Source organism: Pongo abelii, chromosome 2 (genome assembly GCF_028885655.2).
Source record: "Pongo abelii isolate AG06213 chromosome 2, NHGRI_mPonAbe1-v2.0_pri, whole genome shotgun sequence".
NCBI lineage: Eukaryota > Metazoa > Chordata > Mammalia > Primates > Hominidae > Pongo > Pongo abelii.
The window spans coordinates 159555846-159575836 of record NC_085928.1 but is presented as its reverse complement, the minus strand read 5'-3'; the positions used below and the strand labels follow the sequence as shown (position 1 = coordinate 159575836).

The following is a 19991-nucleotide window of genomic DNA, read 5'->3' as shown; positions in this document are numbered from 1 at the left end:
GAGTTTCTTTGTGCTGATAGGAGGAAAGGCTGAATTACCTTGTTGCCTCTCCCTAATGATTGGCAGGTTGAGTAAATGCCAGAACATATTCCAACTGAACAACTCTAGGTAACTTTATGGAGGTGGAGGCTGGGTTAGTTCATGCTAGGTGGCTGTAGCACTGACCTCATGTATAAAACGCAAAACACTTAAATACTGTGGTCTAGGTCTTAATTGCAAGCTATACTGAGGATTTTTTTTTTTTTTTTTTTTTATGTTTTGGCTATACTTTCATTCCAAAAGAAGAGCTGAATTGATGCTTGAGTTACAGCACCAGTCTATTATTAGTGAATGAAGTATACTCTTGCAGATAAATACCAGATCAAAAGTCCCGTTTCAGTAATTTGATTAAACTGTAGAATACTAAAAAATAAGTTATTTCTACAGAAATCTTTGAAGGGAGCAAAAAATCAAATTACAGTATATACCTAAACATTTTAAAGGGAAATAAACCAATCATCTTCTGAAAGTCAAACAGTATTTGCTATGTTGTAATCTCGTTCACCATTAGGCTGCAACTGGACCACGACATCATGTTCATTAATTTCATTTTCTGCATCACTACTGTCAGTATCTTCATTGTCGTCTTCCTCATAGTCTGAAGATTCTGTCATGTTCTGATGTGAGCGGGATTCTGATAAAGCCCCAAATGACTGGGCACTGACAGAAGCTAAAGGTCTAAGTAAAGGGGTATGTTCTGTCACTTCATTTTCTTCTTGACTACTATCTGTGTCAGAGTCTGAATCGCCTTGAGAAGGAACAACTTTTTGCTTGCACACTGGACAGGTTTTTTTGGTTTTAGTTAGCCAAGGGTCTACACACTTGCAGTGATAAGCTGTTGAAGCAAAATATACATCTTTAGTTAGTATGCTGCGGTTGATACTTTTATATTTAATCTCTTGGCATATTTATTCAGTGTTCTGTATGTATCATGTAGGGACGGGAAGAAAATTTATAAATTTTTTTTTTTTTTGAGATGGAGTCTTGCTCTGTCACCCAGGCTGGAGTGCAGTGGCATGATCTCGGCGCACTGTAACCTCTGCCTCCCGGGTTCACGCCATTCTTCTACCTCAGCCTTCCTAGTAGCTGGGACTACAAGCGCCCGCCACCACGCTAGCTAATTTTTTGTATTTTTAGTAGAGACGGGGTTTCACTGTGTAAGCCAGGATGGTCTCGATCTCCTGACCTCATGATCTGCCTGCTTCAGCCTCCCAAAGTGCTGGGATTACAGGCGTGTGCCACCATGCCCGGCCTGAAAGTTTATAAATTTTTATAAATACACCACCATCCTTGAATGAGACCACTAATTAGTACAGGGCCTGGCTTATGGTGTGCTAATAATGATTTTCCATCTCTTCTCCTGGAATATGGAACCTAAATATAAATTACTATATGTAAATTCAAAGCAGTATGTAATTACTCATACCATGGGAACAGGGAAGGATTCTGAGTTTGTCTCCATCTTCATACTCATCCAAACAAATGGCACATACATCATACTCATCTCCTGAAAACAGAAAATATGTAGAGAACTATTTTTTCACCTTTCAAACTTTTCAAGTTAGTCCTCAGTTATTGCCTTTTGATGTATTTATTTTATTTTTGAATGATGCTTTTTGCGTCGGACTCAAGGATCTGCTTATCTAAGTCCTAGGACCTGAAGTTTCAATTTAAGTAATTAACATTTTACCTAAACTAGTTAAAAATTGATGACAAATTTGTTTATCTTGATTATCTTTGCAAAATATTTTAATAAGACTCATAATTACATCAGTATTCTACCTAATCAGATGCTAGTTTTGAAATATTTAATGCCAGAGAACAAAATTTCACTACTAAAATGTTCAAATTCTGAGTCATTTTTTAAATAAAAATGGAAACATGAGAATATACTCAAATGTTTAACTATATTAGCAAATAAAAACGGAATCGAAATGAGTCACACTGGGCTTCAAATCTCCAACATTTACCAAGTTCTGTGGTGCTTGGCAAGTTGTTTAGTCTTTGCCATCCAGTTCTTTATCAGTAAAAAGATTAACTTACCTTGCAGGTTATAAGGATGAAATGAGCAAAGGGCCAGACACATAGGTATTCAATAAAGGGTATACTATTAATATTGCCACTTTAATTGTCTTACTGTGGAATTTATCAGTTTTATAATCATAGAAATTTATTAATTCATAGCTCTTTTTGGAATGCCAGTGTAGTTTTTTAAGTTTTTAAAGGAACTAGCAGTTTTTTTTTTTTTGGAGACGGAGTCTCGCACTTTTGGCCCAGGCTGGAGTGCAGTGGCGTGATCTTGGTTCACAGGAACTAGCAGTTTTTTAAAATACAGCAGCTTTTTCAATTAATAGTGGCTTAGACACCACTGTGAGTGCTTGAAAGCACTTTTGTGAGTTTTTTCCCACTACATGAATATGTTAGATAAAAACTTATAAAACTTTTAGGGAAAAAAGACAGTTAAATTCATTGCCTATCCCACACAGAAGGGTAACAACCTTGGAAGACATATCAGAAATAAAGCCATTATCTGGATGGATAGTCTGGATGAACATGACACATAAAAAAGGTGCTGATAGTTCTTCTGAAACAATCCCTTTAATGTCCTAGTCATTTAAAACGCACATTCAGGAGGAACCCAAAATAGCTTTAATGAGAATTACTAATTTTTGTCCATTACCTTGAGTTTGGTTACTATAGTATCTAAATTACATTCTGTAACAAATGCATGTGTACATGTGTTAGACTCTTGTGTGTGGAATTTGGTGAAACTTACTAGACTCAACTATTAGAAGACTAAAGGACCTCTGATATATCTGTAATTATTGTTTTTAATTATAATTACATAGATCTATTTACATGGACTTTGAGGACAGATAGGCAATTCAATCATGACTGATTTCTCATACAAATCAACCTCTGAGTCACATCACCTTTTGAAAACGCCTACTAAAAACAAAACAGTTAATGTAGCTGAACAGGAACTGACTGTGGCTCAAAGCTGTGCCAAGGCTCTAAGGCTCATTTTATTGAGGTAGGGAGATCAGCCTGTATTATCCATGTGAGCTCAATGTGATCACAAGGGTTTTGAAAAGTGGAAGAAGGAAGCAGGAAAATTCAGAGTCAGGGGGCGATGTGGCTACAGATGAATGGTCAGGGAGATGCAACTACTGGCTTTGAAGATAGGGGGAAGAAGGGTCACAAGTCAAGGAATGTGAGTTCCCTCCAGAAGCCAGAAAAGGTAAGGAAATGGATTCTTCCCTGGAACCTCCAGAAAGGAACACAGTCCTGCTGACACCATGGTTTTGGCCCTGTGAGACCTGTGTCAAATTTCTAACCTATAGATAATATATTTTTGTTGTTTTAGGGCATTAAGCTTTTGGTGATTCGTTATCAAAGAAATAGGAAACTAATACAGGTATATTTGGGTTATCTTTAAATGTACAGACTTGATGATTTGGAGTCACTGAGCTTTGTTATCAATCCTTTGAATTGTTCAAGTAGTAGATTTATATTAATATCCCATATTTTACTGCCACAGCACTTAGTTTGAAGATGACAGGTCAAGATTCCAAGGTACAGTTTGTGATCATGGACCAAACTGGAGCTTAGTGTTCTGTAGAAAATTAACCTTTATGGCCTTGGATTTGTGATGAAATGGTAAAGCACATATTAGAATGCCTGAGGTTCCCATCCTGGTCCTTTTATTAGCTATGTAACTTTATGTAAAACACTTATCTTTGTTTGTTTTCTCAAAGGCAAAACACAAACATTAATATAATTATGTATAAGGGTTATTGTGAAGATTAAAAGAGATAATGCAAGTAGAGTAATTTACATGGTGTTTCACACATACAATACCTCTTAACCAATTTTTACCTAGTAAAACTAGCCGATAGGCATACTTACTTATCACATGGTAGAAGACTGTGGCTAGGAGGCTATTCTCTAATCAACCTTATGCTTTTGTCCCACCAGATGATCAGCTGCATGCTTACAAAAGGCTAGTGGCAGTGGTCATTGAACCTGTTTGTTTTACTTAGGGTAATTATGTAATTCAGTTAAATATTCAGCAGTCCATAAACTGTGAGTGTAAAAGACTTCTGGTTTTATTTGAAAGTTAGGTTGAATGCATTAGAAATACTTAAAAAAAAAAAAGCTAATTGCTCCCCTCAACCCATCCCCAGCCAAAAAGTCGTTAAATTGGGTATGGGTAAAAAAACTAAAATACTGGACAAATGTTGAAAGCAGAATCCAGTTTTCCCCCCACTAAAATACTTGAAACTAAAAATGGTAGAAAATGCTTCATGTACCATGGCAATTTGGAAATCCAGCCAGTGGATTCATACTCAAAAGGCTGTGGTCCAACATCAATTGTTGAGTGGATTTATAATTACATTTAAAATAGAAATTAAAGGCATTTATCTATTTTTATGATTTATAAGATTTTAAACATTACCTACTGTCTCTGGCAGTATAAGATAAAAGGGCTATAACAAGTGCTTAAGTGTTAGTTTTGTTACTATTAGCACCATGAGTTGGGTTCTAAACTGGGGATGATTTTGCTCCCAAAGGACATTTGGTGATATCTGGAAACATTTTTGGTTTTCATATCTGAGAGTTGTGGCTGGCATCTTGTGGACCAGGGATGGTGCTAAACATCCTATAATGTACTGAACAGCCCCCTAAACCAAAGTACCCCATCTAAATGTCAGTAGTGCTGAGGGTGAGAAACCCTCATAGAAACCCCTGCTGGCTAACAAAACTTTGCTAATTCACTAGTGGGTAAGATGTCAGAAGTTGTGGGAGAAATCAGATTCATGTCTGTTACATGAAACAATAGGACACGCTTTTGTCTGGAATGTTTTTGGCACTACTGTAGAATAAAGTTTCAGAAAAATTTCATGAAGGTACTTTTAAAGTAAATCTCATCAATCTGGGAATGTTAAAACATGTAGCTGGACAGAACTTAGATTGTCTCCTCTTTAAACTTGTTCATCCATGATTTTTCCCCATTTCAAGCCCAAAACTTTGGCTCATCAGATACAGAAAAGCATTGGCCCTTCATAACAAGACTCACACAAAGACCTAGGCAGCCAAGGCAGTGGCATGAACTGAGTATCAGGCCTAGGCCTATCTTTGATGCTGCTTTTCCTTAGAGCCTTCATACAGTCTGTCACCAGATCCTGGAACCTTTTATCTGCAAAACATACCCTGAATCTTTCCCCTTCTATCCATCACCTTGATTACTCTGGTCTAATCTTCTAGATTATGCTAAGAGCGTCCTCTCTGGTCTCCCATCTATTCCTGCCCCATGTAGTTTTTAGCACCTAGAGTGATCTTTTAAAAATGAAATATCACATCATGCCATTCTAATTTAAATGGCTTCCCTGAGAATAAAATTTGACCTCCTTATTATGGCCTTCATATAACTATATATGATCTGATCCGCCTACCCCCCCATCCTATCTCATCTCATACCAATCCACCCTTCATTCATGCTTCATCCTTGTGGCCTTCTTTCAGTCTTTGAATAAATATGATAGTAAGTTAGATGGGGACCTGAATTTGGCCAGGCTGTAACAAAAACATTTGGACATAAAATTAAATTTAGAAAGAGGAATTACCATTTCTAAACAAGGCTTAAAACTGAGCTAGTTAAAATAGTCACAGTGCAGACAAATTGATGTAGAAGTTAATTGTTCAATTCTATACCAAACTAGCCTGGGTATCAAGTAAACCAAGAATAGGTTTCTTCAAAGTAAAAGATAAAAGAGATTGAAGATTCAGGGTTAAATACATATAGATTTCACTAGTGATACTGACTTTACATATGCATTATAAATAATCTGCCTAGGGATGATGCATCATTAGAGTCATGAGTTGCCACTTACTCGCTGCTTCTGCCAGTGAAGAAAACAGCAGCTTTTTTTTCTTAGTATTGAATTCTTTTTAATTGCCCTGTAGTCCAAAAGTGTGTTTGGTATGAATAGCAGCTTTTTTTCTAGCAAATAAGAAATAAATGAATCTTATTTTTTATTCTTCTTTTCCCTATACCAGTTCCCAAGAAATCTGAACAAAATACAACAGGATAAAATATTTTAAAAAGCCAGATTTGCCTGAGAACTCTTTCTGATTATTTCCAAACCCTGGGCAAAGGAATTAATATTTATTATTAAGGTTAGATTAAAAGCTGTTAAAATGTAGTTATAAAAAAAGTCTTTAATAGCTAAAGTAAAAAATTATAAAAATTAACTATTGCTCCATTTTTATGCAGTCTACTAAAATGCTATGTTGCTTTTTTCCAGTCTCTGAAATAAAAATCTTTCCCCTCCTGTACATATAATCTTCAAAAATCTCAATGATTAAGCCATAAAGGAAAAATGCCTGGTAACTTAAAATGTCAGATATGAAATCCACTTTTATCATTTATATATCAGGGATCTGGCTGCTTTAACATGCTAATGGGGCAAGGGAGACAGCTCCCAGAGAGAGCTGCTTAATAGAGAGGGATGTTAAGTGAAAACATAAGGATTTTCCATCTGTTAGGAAACTGTGTGTGGTATCTAGTTCTTATGGTTAGACTTAGAGAAATACATTAATTGAATGACACAGGAAATACAGGAAACCACATTTTGCTTGAAGAGCAATTTTTGAGGACAATTAATGAGTAATGAAAAAATGTGTAAGGATGCTGGCTGCTTCAGAAGCAAGAAAACAACTAAAAGGCTACTACTATATTATATGTGCTAGAAATGGGTAAGTTAATACTTAAATCGTTTAACTATTAATCAGCATGAACATTTCTGAAAGAACTTCAAAAGTGAAGATGAATAAGATAGGAAGATTTAAGATCCTGTCCCCAAAGTGTGGTAAATAGGAAAGTTGACAGATACTACATTCAAGTTGTTTTTAAAAGTTTCTGTGAATTGTATTACAAGCTATGCCAATGGAAGATATTTCCAAATGCCAAATTATTTTTGGTTCATTGGCAAATATTTCCAAAACAGAAGTACTTTTTAGCACAATGAAGCAGCTGATTACTAGAATAGTTTCTTTTTTTCTTTTTTGTTTTTTTGCAGGTGGGTGGGTAAGGAGTAAGGGTAAGGGTGGTAATACAAATGTTATAGAGTCCCCTAACATTTTCACTACATTCTAAGCCTACGGGAGTTCTCTTAAAGACTTCCATGGCTTCCGTGGTACTATCACTGGTATGAAAAGTACCCACAGACGTGTTCTACACTTTCCTCTATGTTTTCAATTAGATGCAATAAGGAGAAAATTGCAACAACCAAAGGGTTTTTTTTTTCTAACATCTATGTGTATACCTTGTTGAAAACACTAGAGCACACCAGAACATAGTATAACAAATAGACCTTTTACTTAAGATGTCAAATCTCATGATAACCAAAAAATTCTAAAACAAAAATACAACTAGCTCAAACTTACTGTTATTGAAATTTCAAGTGTAATGTTTTTATTTTCCAACTGCTTCATGATTTTGGCAGTCTTCTTTTTAATCATAAAATATGTTTAATGACTGAATTTTGATGACACTAATATTTTATGATTTTTATTTAAGAGGTTGTTTTGCTTTTATAATAATAATTGCTACCACTTGTTGAGTTCTATGTGCCGCCAAGCACTAGTGTAGGCATTTTTCATAAACTGATATAAATCCCTCCCACCACACACCTTGTGAAGTAGGTACTATTAGGTACATTTACACATGAATGGGTGTTTGGCAAGGTTAAGAAACTTGCACAAGGTCACACAGCCAATAAATGGGGGATCCAGAATTCCAGCCCAGGTCTTTTGGGCTCTAAAGCCTTTGCACAGTCTTAGCTGTTATGTTGTATTATATTGCCTCCTAGGTTATGTATGTAGAATTTTGGTCACATTTAAATATTTCCCTTTGATTCATAGTGTTAAGAAATATACTTAAGTAGCTACATATTCACTAGGAATGAAAATGTTTCCAATTCATAAGCCAGAACACTTTTTTCTTCAGATATTTAACACAAAGAAGGGATGAAGACCATTTTTTATTCCCATCTCCCATGGTTTCATACTTTTATAAACATTTCTAGAATGCTACACAATAGCAGCTAATATTCTGCAATATCAAACATTTCTTATATATTCTGATGGTGAGATGATAGTGCCTGTGCTAAAACAATCAGATGACTCCACTGAGGGAAAGAGCATTGCATTAGCAACTCTCTGGGAGAAATGTGTTAGTGAATTATTTCATGAATGCAGTGAGAATAAAATGATTGTCTTAGAGGCCATAAATAAATCCATTTAAGTTAAAACCCAAGTCTAGGAATTGATATCCACTTTGGCCAAAGTTAACTTTGGGTAATCTAGCTTAAAAAAAAAATCCAACTTTTCCCTATAGTATTTTAAACAGTCATTCTCTATTACTCTTTATTGGTTCTAACTTGGTTGATATTATCCATGCAGATAAACTACAACTGTACCCAAAGCCTTTCTGAATAAAGATTTATCATGCTGAGGAGAAAAACCAAAGTTAATGGGAGTTTTGGAATGGTAAATATTGTGCCAGACCTCAAGTACTTAAAAAGCATTTCCTAGGCCAGGCATGATGGCTCATGCCTGTAATCCCAGCACTTTGGGAGGTCGAGGCAGGTGGATCACCTGAGGTCGGGAGTTCAAGAATAGCCTGATCGACATGGAGAAACTCTGTCTCTACTAAAAATACAAAATTAGCTGGGCGTTGTAACACATGCCTGTAATCCCAGCTACTCAGGAGGCTGAGGCAGGAGAATCGCTTGAATAAGGGAGGCAGAGGTTGTGACGAGCCAAGATTGCACCATTGCACGCCAGCCTGGGCGACAAGAGCGAAACTCCGTCTCAAAAAAAAAAAAAGCATTTCCTTTTACTAAGTACAGAAGATTCATTATTCTTCTTTTATTATTCTTTTTCAGGCCACTAGGAAATGAGGGTATACAACACCCTTCCAGAGCCCGCTTAAACAAACTCAAATTTATGTACATCCTAATCTAAAATTTTTCTTTTCCAACATATAAAGGAAATTAAATAAAAAACCTGTCCGTCTCAGTTACACTTGCGGCAGTGGGCCTACATTATTTTTGCATAAAGCCCAATTGCTTCTAGATGACTTCTGCTTGTTGATTAGATTAGTCTAATATATGTTGCAGCTCTCAGAGTGGCAAAGGTGACTACAGGAAGTCATACATAAAATTTCCTTCTAAATAGTGCATACAAATCAATAATAAAATAGTATGATCCTAACAGAAATGTGAACAAAGGGCATGCCAGGTTTCAAAAGCAGAAATATAAATGGATATTTTACCTTGTTAATGCAGAATATGATGAAATGAGTATTATATACTGCCAGTAGACTTGAACTTTCAGCAAATTAAGTTTGTCTCCAAAATGGTCTTTCCTTTTCTCTTTGACATAGTGAGTTAAAGAGGAGAAGGAAAAGCAGGAGTGGGTGGAGGGAATGACGAGAGAAGGAGAATGGGAAGAATGAAAGCCATGAAATGGCAGTGACTGAAGAGAGTAGGGGAGTATTTACTAGTGTTTGGAGTCAGGAGGTTCAATTGCAGCCCTGCCACTTACCTTTAGCTGCTTGTGTATCCTCAGGTAATTTACTTGACCTTTCTAAGTCTCATATTCCTTATCCATAAAATAGACATGACAGTACTTCCCTAATTAGGCTGCTCTGAAAACTAAGTGAATTCATGTATGCAAAGTACACAGTTTGCTTTAATACTACATAATAGTATGTGTTACATGCTTATAAGACCTAAAATGCAAAATTACCAAATTTTGATTTGGTGCAATGCCCATCCCAATCCAACTTAATTCCAAATAACCCATTTGGTACAAACAACACGGACTAAAGTAGAAAGAGGCAGGGGTGGACTGAAGCATGGTTCTCCTAAGCAAATACAGCTACAGGCAAATGATAAAAGAGTGCCATGATACAAATCAACCTATAGCACCAACTCTCTCAGTCTCCTTCAGTCAAAGCTATTACAGTACAGACCTTAGGATCTTTATCTCTGGACATGAGGTAATAAAACAGTTCCTTTTCAAATAACTCATGAATGCACTGATTTCTTAGGAATCATGGTAGTAATTCCTCACCCAACTTGCATCCTCAGTTATTTCACTGCTTTGTGGGCCTTCTGAAAAGTATTCCTTTAGAACAGCTGAGAAACATTCCCTTTTCTGACAGACAGCAGATACAAAGAGTCACAACTTAGCAGAAACCCTGAGTAGAAAAGCACCATAAGAACCAGTACTGGTAGCAAAGCCTGAACTGTAATAAACAAATTGCCAGAGACTCAGTGTGGACAAGTCTGAGAGTTAAAAAACTTCCAGGGGACCCAATGCTTTGAGTTTTACCTCCTGAAGCTCTACCAGGAAAAATCCCCTCAGGTATTGGGGGTGGTTGGGAGAAGCATTATGTTCTGAACAAGGCCTTCCCCCAAGAAAAACTATTTTACCAGATCATAATCTACTGTGGTTTTAGAATCTAACTGACCTGGGGAAAGGGCAAAAATACCCAACTCCAATCAGCTCTAACCTATGTAGAACAGAAGATACCCAACTCCAGCTCCCTCCAGCCATCTGGTCCCACCTAATTCTGGGAAAAGAAGTGAGGGGCACTTGTGAAGTTCAGACCCTTGGGCCACAGGCTCACTTAAAGACTGAGACAGGCCAAGTGTGGTGGCTCACATCTGTAATCCCAGCACTTTGGGAGGCTGGGGTGGGAGGAGTGCTTGATTCCAGATGTTCAAGATCAGCCTGGGCAACATAGAAAGACCCCATTTCTACCAAAAAAAAAAATTAGCTGGGCATGGTGGTGTGTGCCAGTAGTCCCAGCTATTCAGGAGGCTGAGGCAGGAGGATGGCTTGAACTCAGGAGATAGAGGCTGCAGTGAGTCAAGATTATGCCACTGCATTCCAGCTTAGGTACCAGAGTGAGAGCTTCGCTCTGTCCTAATTTTAAAAAAAAGGTTCAGATATAATTATAAAACTATAGAATGCTTCCCCTTCCCCTGTACCTCACTACTACCTGACTAATGGCCTATTTACCGCAATTCTTTTCACCCAGTATATCATGGCATCATGTCCCACTTTCAACCAAAAATTACAAAGCATACTAAAAGGCAAAAACACAGCTTGAAGAGACAGAGCAGGCATCACAAACAGACTCAGATATGGCAGGAATGTTGGAATTATCGGATCAGGAATTTAAAACAACCACCATTAATATTCTGAGGGTGCTAGTGGAAAAATTACGCAACATGCAACAATGGTTGGTTAACGTAGGCAAAGAGATGGAAATTCTTAGAAAGAATTAAAAAGAAGTGCTAGAGATCAAAAACACTAACAAAAATGAAGACTGCATTTGATTAGCTCATTAGTACACTGGACACATCTTGAGCAAAGTATCTTTGAGCTTAAGGACATGTCACTACAAAACTGAAAAGCAAAGAGAAAAAAGACGGAAAAAAATGGAATAATGTCCAAGAATATGGAACAACTACAGAAAATGTAGCATATGCATAATGGAAACATCAAGAAAATTAAAAGAGAAAAGAACAGAAGCAATAAATAAAGTAATAATGACTGGGGATTTCCTGAAATTAGTTTCAGACACCCCACCACAGATCCAGGAAGTTAAGAGAACACCAAGCAGGATAAATCCCAAAAAAAGAAAGAAGAAAGAAAAAGAGAAGAAATGAAGAGGAGCAAAAAAAAAAAAAGAAAAAAGAATGAAGGAAAATGAAGAGAATCTGAGGGACTTCTGGGATAGCATCAAACAGAAGAAAACATGCATTATGGGAACCTCAGAAGGAGAAGAAAGAAAGGGGTAGAGGACTTATGTGAAGAAATAATGGTTGGAAACTTCCCAAATCTGAGAGAAATGGATATACAAATTCAAGAATCTCAGATAATTCCAACCAGAATAAATCTAAAGGGATCTAAGGGATCTACACTGAGACATATCATCATATTATAATTAAACTGTCTAGTGACAGATCTTGAAAGCAGCAAAAAAAAAAAAAAAGCAACCCAGTACATACAAAGGAGCTCATATTAGATTCTCAGCAGACTTAGCAGAAACCCTCCAGGCTAGGAAATGGGATGATGTATTCAAAAGAAAAGCAGTGCCAATCAAGAATGCTATGTTTAGCAAAAGTGCCCTTTCAAAACCAACTAAAACAGAAATTAAGACCTTCTCAGATAAAAATTGAGGGAGTTTATCACTACTAGACTTATTCTATAGGAAATTCTAAAAGAGCATCTACAAGTAAGTGAAAAGCTGATAAACAGGAACATAAAACCATATATTAATAAAAACATAAGTCTCAGGTAAAGTTAAACATATAGACAAATATAGAATCCTGTATTATTGTAATGTAGGTGAGTAAATCACTTATAAATCTGGTATATAATTTTTTTTTTTTTTTTCCTAGACAGGGTCTGGCTCTGTCACCCAGGCTGGAGTGCAGTGGCATGATCTCGACTCTCGGCAACCTTCGCCTCCCAGGCTCAAGCCATCCTCTTGCCTCAGTCCCCCAGGTAGCTGGGATCACAGGCACTCGCCACCATGCCTGGCTAATTTTTGTGTTTTTTGTAGAGATGAGGTTTCACCATTTTGCTCAGGCTGGTCTCAAACTCCTGAATTCAAGTGATCCACCCACCTTGGCCTCCCAAAGTGCTGCGATTACAGCCATGAGTCACTGCACCTGGCCCAGAATTTTTCTAAAAGCATAAAAAGTAATAATCTATGTTAAATGATAAGCAATGTAAAAACAGGCAATTTGAGTCATCAATAACATAAAATGGGAGACAGAGAGACAGGTAAAGGAGCATGGTTTTTATACGTGATTGAAGTTAATTTGTCAGTTTGAAATATTTAAAATGTTAGTTTAAAATAGATTGTTAGAACTTTTAAGATGTTTTATGGAATTGCAAGGGTAACCATGAGGAAGATATCTGTAGAATATATACAAAGGGAAATAAAGGAATCAAAATGTCACTAGAAAAAATCAACAAAAAACACAGTGAGAGGAAAGACAAAGCAGTAAGACAGACAAAAAAACAATGAACAAAAGTAATACTAAGTCCTTTCCTATCAGTAATTACTTTAAACATAAAAGTATTAAACACACCAAAGTAATACTAAGTCCTTTCTTGTCAGTAATTATTTTAAATGTAAAAAGATCAAACATACCAAGACATTGATTGAATGGCTAAAAAATATGAGATCCAACAATAAAGTGCTTACAAGAAAATCACTTTATATCTAAAAACACATGGGGGCCAGCCATGGTGGCTCACACCTGTAATGCCAGCACTTTGGGAGGCCGAGGTGGGCAGATCATGAGGTTAGGAGTTCGAGACCAGCCTGGCCAGCATGGTGAAACCCTGTCTCTACTAAAAATACAAAAAATTAGCTGGACATGGTGGCATGTGCCTGTAATCCCAGCTACTCAGGAGGCTGAGGCAGGAGAATTGCTTGAACCCAGGAAGTGGAGGTTGCAGTGAGCCGAGATCGCGCCACTGCACTCCTGCCTGGGCGACAGCGAGACTCCTTCTCAAACAAACAAAAAACACACATGGGCTAAAAGTGAAAAGGTGGAAAAGATATTCTATGCAAATGAGAAACTGGAGAGCAGCAGCGGCCATACATATATCAAACAGAATAGACTTTTAAGAAAAAAAAACTATCATAAGAGAAAAAGGGGGACATTACATAATGATATAATGGTAAATTCACCAAAAAGATATAACAATAAATATATACACATCTAACATCAAAGCAGTCAAATACGTGAAGCAACATTGACAGAACTGAAGGAAGATGGCCAAGTGCGGTGGCTCACGCCTGTAATTCCAGCACTTTGGGAGGCCGAGGCAGTTGGATCACCAGAGGTCAGGAGACCAGTCTGGCCAATATAGTGAAACCTCATCTCTACTAAAAATACAAAAAATTAGCTGGGTGTAGTGGCAGGCGCCTATAATCCCAGCTACTCAGGAGATTGAGGCAGAAGAATCGCTTAAGCCCAGGGGGAGGAGGTTGCAGTGAGCCAAGATTGCACCACTTCACTCAAGCTTGGGCAAAAGAGCGCAACTCCACCTTTAAAAAAAAAAAAAAAAAGAACTGAAGGAAGAAATGAGCAGCAACACAACACTAACAGGCAACTTCAATACCCCACTTTCAGTAAGAATAGAACAACCAGACAGAAGATCAAACAAGACACAGATGACTTGCATAACTCTTTAGACCAATTGGAACTACCATATACAGAACACTCCACCCAACAACAGGGGATACACATTCTTCTCAAGTGCACATGTAATATTCTCCAAGAGAGACTACATGTTAGACCACAAAAAAAGCCTTAAATGTAAGAAGATTAAAGTCATACAAATATATTCTCCAACCTCAGCACAATGAAACTACAAATCAATAGCAAAAAAACAAACAAAAAAAACCCCAAAAAACAAAAAAACAGCCAAATCCACAAATGTATAGGAATCAATGCAGTTTTAAACAACCAATGGGTCAAATAAGAAATCACAAGGGAATTTAGAAAATATCTGGAGATAAAATGAAAACACAGCATACCAAAACTGATGGAATGCAACAAAAACAGTATTAAGAGGCAAGTTTTATTAAAAAGGAAGACAGACCTCAAATCAACAACTTAACCTGGCACTTAAAGGAATAAAGAAAAATAAGCTAAATCCACAACTAGCTTAGAGCGGAGATAAATGAATCAAATAGGAAAAAAGATAGAAAAAATACAACAAAACCAACAGTTGGTATTCTGAGAAGATGAACAAAATTAGCAAATCTTTAGCTGCAATAACTAAAATGGAGAGAAGATTGAAATAGCTAAAATTAGAAATAGAAGATATTCAACTGATGTCATAGAAATAAAAAGAATTATGAGGCTAGTATTAAATTACAATCAAACCAGATAATCTAGAAGAAATGGATAAATTCCTAGAAACATACAGCCTACCAGTACTAAATCATGAAGAAATAAGAAATCTATGTGAACATACCTATAACTAGTAAAGAATTGAAATAGTAATTAAAAACCTCCCAACAAAAAAGGCCAGGACCAGACAGATTCACTGGAGAAGTCCATCAAATAAGTCCATCAAATAAGAACTAACACTACTAACACTAATCCTTCTCAAACTCTTTGAAAGAATCAAAACAGAAACTCTTTGAAAGAACTGCAATCACTGATACCCTTTCTTCCAGTTGATTGAATTGGCTACTGAAGCTTGTGCATCCGTCATGTAGTTCTCGTGCCATGGTTTTCAGCTCCATCAGGTCATTTAAGGACTTCTCTACACTGGTTATTCTAGTTAGCCATTCGTCTAATCTTTTTTCAAGGTTTTTAGATTCTTTGCGATGGGTTCGAACTTCCTCCTTTAGCTCGGAGAAGTTTGATCGTCTGAAGCCTTCTTCTCTCAACTCGTCAAAGTCATTCTCCATCCAGCTTTGTTCCGTTGCTGCTGAGGAGCTGCGTTCCTTTGGAGGGGGACACGTGCTCTGATTTTTAGAATTTTCAGCTTTTCTGCTCTTGTTTTTTCCCCATCTTTGTGGTTTTATCTACCTTTGGTCTTTGATGATGGTGACGTACAGATGGGGTTTTGGTGTGGATGTCCTTTCTGTTTGATAGTTTTCCTTCTAACAGTCAGGACCCTCAGCTGCAGGTCTGTTGGAGTTTCCTGGAGGTCCACTCCAGACCCTGTTTGCCTGGGTATCAGCAGCAGAGGCTGCAGAACAGCGAATATTGCTGAACAGCAAATGTTGCTGCCTGATCGTTCCTCCGGAAGCTTCATCTCAGAGGGGTACCCGGCCGTGTGGGGTGTCAGTCTGCCCCTACTGGGGGGTGCCTCCCAGTTAGGCTACTCAGGGGTCAGGGAACCACTTAAGGAGGCAGTCTGTCCGTTCTCAGATCTCAAGCTGCGTGCTGGGAGAACCACTACTCTCTTCAAAGCTGTCAGACAGGGACATTTAAGTCTGCAGAGGTTTCTGCTGCCTTTTGTTCAGCTATGCCCTGCCCCCAGAGGTGAAGTCTACAGAGGCAGGCAGGCCTCCTTGAGCTGTGGTGGGCTCCACCCAGTTAGAGCTTCCCGGCCACTTTGTTTACCTACTCAAGCCTCAGCAATGGCGGGCACCCCCTCCCAAGCCTCGCTGCCGCCTTGCAGTTTGATCTCAGACTGCTGTGCTAGCAATGAGCAAGGCTCAAAAAAGAGCCCGCATTGCCAGACAATCCTAAGCCAAAAGAACAAAGCTGGAGGCATCACGCTACCTGACTTCAAACTATACTACAAGGCTACAGTAACCAAAACAGCATGGTACTGCTACCAAGACAGAGATATAGACCAATGGAACAGAACAGAGCCCTCAGAAATAATATCACACATCTACAAACCATCTGATCTTTGACAAACCTGACAAAAACAAGAAATGGGGAAAGCATTCCCTATTTAATAAATGGTGCTGGGAAAACTAGCCATATGTAGAAAGCTGAAACTGGATCCCTTCCTTATACCTTATACAAAAATTAATTCAAGATGGATTAAAGACTTAAATGTTAGACCTAAAACCATAAAAACCCTAGAAGAAAACCTAGGCAATACCATTCAGGACACAGGCATGGGCAAGGACTTCATGTCTAAAACACCAAAAGCAATGGCAACAAAAGCCAGAATTGACAAATGGGATCTAATTAAACTAAAGAGCTTCTGCACAGCAAAAGAAACTACCATCAGAGTGAACAGGCAACCTGGAGAATGGGAGAAAATTATTGCAATCTACACATCTGACAAAGGGCTAATATCCAGAATCTACAAAGAACTCCGACAAATTTACAAGAAAAAAACAAACAACCCCATCAAAAAGTGGGCAAAGGATATGAACAGACACTTCTCAAAAGAAGACACTGATGCGGCCAACAGACACATGAAAAAATGCTCATCATCACTGGCCATCAGAGAAATGCAAATCAAAACCACAATGAGATACCATCTCACACCAGTTAGAATGGCAATCATTAAAAAGTCAGGAAACAACAGGTGCTGGAGAGGATGTGGAGAAATAGGAACAGTTTTACACTGTTGGTGGGACTGTAAACTAGTTCAACCATTGTGGAAGACAGTGTGGCGATTCCTCAGGGATCTAGAACTAGAAATACCATTTGACCCAGCAATCCCATTACTGGGATATAGCCAAAGGATTATAAATCATGCTGCTATAAAGACACATGTACACATATGTTTATTGCAGCACTATTCACAATAGCAAAGACTTGGAGCCAACTGAAATCTCCATCAGTGATAGATTGGATTAAGAAAATGTGGCACATATATGCCATGGAATACTATGCAGCCATGAAAAAGGATAAGTTCATGTCCTTTGTAGGGACATGGATGAAGCTGGAAACCATCATTCTCAGCAAACTATTGCAAGGACAAAAAACCAAACACCGCATGTTCTCACTCATAGGTGGGAATTGAACAATGAGAACACTTGGACATAGGAAGGGGAACATCACACACCAGGGCCTGTCATGGGGTTGGGGGAGGGGGAGGGATAGCATTAGGAGATATACCTAATGCTAAATGATGAGTTAATGGGTGCAACACATGAACATGGCACATGTATACATATGTAACAAACCTGCATGTTGTGCGCATGTACCCTAGAACTTGAAGTATAAAAAAAAAAAAAAGACAAAAGAAGGAACACAGTATGCCAGTATGCTAGCCTGAAGAGGCAATATACTATATGATTCCAACTACTTGACATCCTTGAAAAGGTGACTGTGGAAACAGTAAGGTCAGTGGTTGCTAGGGGATGTGAGAAGGGAGAGATAAACAGGCAGAACACAGAGGATTTCTAGGGCAGTGAAGCTACTCCGTGTGATACTATAATGATGGATACATGTCACTATAAATTTGTCTAAACCCATAGAACGTACAACACCAAGAATAAACCCTAATGTAAACTATGGGCTTTAGAGGATAATGATGTGTCCATGTAGGTTCATCAGTTGCAACAGATGTACTACTCTGGTGCAGGATGTTGATAATAGGGGAGGCATACAACACCGAGAGTAAACCCTAATGTAAACTATGGGCTTTGGAGGATAATGATATGTCCATGTACATTCATCAGTTGCAACAGATGGACCACTCTGGTGCAGGATGTTGATAACTGGGAAGGCTTTGCCTGTGTGAGGGCAGGGGATATTGGGATATCTCAGTACATTCTACTCAATTTGGCTGTGAACCTAAAACTGCTCTAAAAAATAAAGTCTTAAAAAAAAAAAAAAAAAGAGAGAAAGAACTGCAACACTTCCAAACTCATTCTATGAGGTCAGAATTACCTTAACACCAGAATGAGAGAGAGACACAAAAAAAGAAAACTGCAGGCAAATATCCCTTAAGTATACTGATGTGAAAATCCTCAACAAAATACTAGTAAACTGAATTCAACAGTACATTAAAAGGATTATACACCATGACCAGTGGGACTTATTTGTGGAATGAAAGGATGGTTTAACATATGAAAATAAATCTATTTAATACACCACATTAACAAGATGAAGGACAAAACCAGATGATCATTTCAATTGATGCAGACAAATTCAACAATCTCATGACACAAACACTCAATAAACTAGGAATAGAAAAAAACTATCCCAGCATAATAAAAGTAATATATGAGACGGCTACATTTAACATCATAGTCAACAAAAGAAGACTGAAACTTTCCCTTTAAGAGCAGGAATAAGGCAAGGATGCCCACACTCACCACTACTATTCAACACAGTACTAGGAGGTCTATCCAGAGCAATTAGACAAGAAAATGAAATAGAAAACATACAGACTGGAAAATTAGTAAAATTAATTCCCTTCACAGGTGACATATTCCATACAAACTGTTAAAATTAGCAAATTCAGCAAAGTTACAGGATGCAAAATCAAAATTCAAAAATTGCATTTCTATACACTAACAATCAATTCACAAAGGAAATTATCACTCAACCAAAGGAGCCGTAAAAAAAAAAAAAAAGGAAATTAAGAAAACAATTCCATTTACTATAGCAACAAAAAGGATAAAATACTTTGGAATAAGCTTGAGCTTATTAAAAGGTTTCTACACTACAAACTAAACACTGCCACAAGAAATCAAAGACAGAAATAAGTGCAAAGATATTCCAGGCTCATAGATTGAAAGACTTATTAACATTGTCAAACTGTCCATGCTACCCAGAGTGATCTACAGATTCAATGTAATTCTTATCAAAATACCGATGACATTTTTTGCAGAAACAGAAAAAAGCATCATAAAATTCTCAAGGGACTATGAATAGCCAAAACAATCTTGAAAAAGAACAAAATTGGAAGACTCATACTCCCTGATTTCAAAACATTCTACACAGCAACAGTAATTAAGATGGTATGGTACTAGAATAAAGATAGATATATACACCAATGGAACAGAATTTAGAGCCTAGGAATAAACCCTTGTATGTATGGCCAAATGACTTTTGACAAGGATGCCAAGATGACACAGTGAATAAAGGACAGTCTCCTTAACAAATGGTACTGGGAAAACTGGGATATCCACATGCCTAAATAAATAAATATTAAGCTGGACCTTAACCTTATTAAGCTACACCTTACATAAAATTAACTCAAAAGGGATTAAAGACCTAAATGTAAGGCCTAAAACTATTAAACTCCTAGAAAAAAATATAGGGGAAAAACTTCAGGATGTCGGATTTGAGAATTATGTCTTGGAAGTGACACCATAAGCACAGGCAACAAAAGAAAAAAATAGACAAATGGGACACGAGAAACTTTTGTGCATAAACAGACATGATTGACAGAGTGAAGGGGCA

At 37.5% G+C, this 19991-nt stretch overlaps 1 protein-coding gene across 1 annotated transcript in view; it reads right to left on the bottom strand.

Annotated features, from left to right (window-relative positions):
* Positions 1-254: 254 nt before the first annotated feature.
* The window catches only part of RNF13 (ring finger protein 13), a gene marked incomplete at its 5' end in the record, with an annotated part of 165747 nt that continues 146010 nt past the window's right edge, over positions 255-19991 (bottom strand). The window contains 2 exon segments of the mRNA NM_001131724.1: positions 255-874; positions 1466-1546. Coding sequence (NP_001125196.1) covers positions 510-874; positions 1466-1546 — 446 coding nt within the window. The 3' untranslated portion in view covers positions 255-509.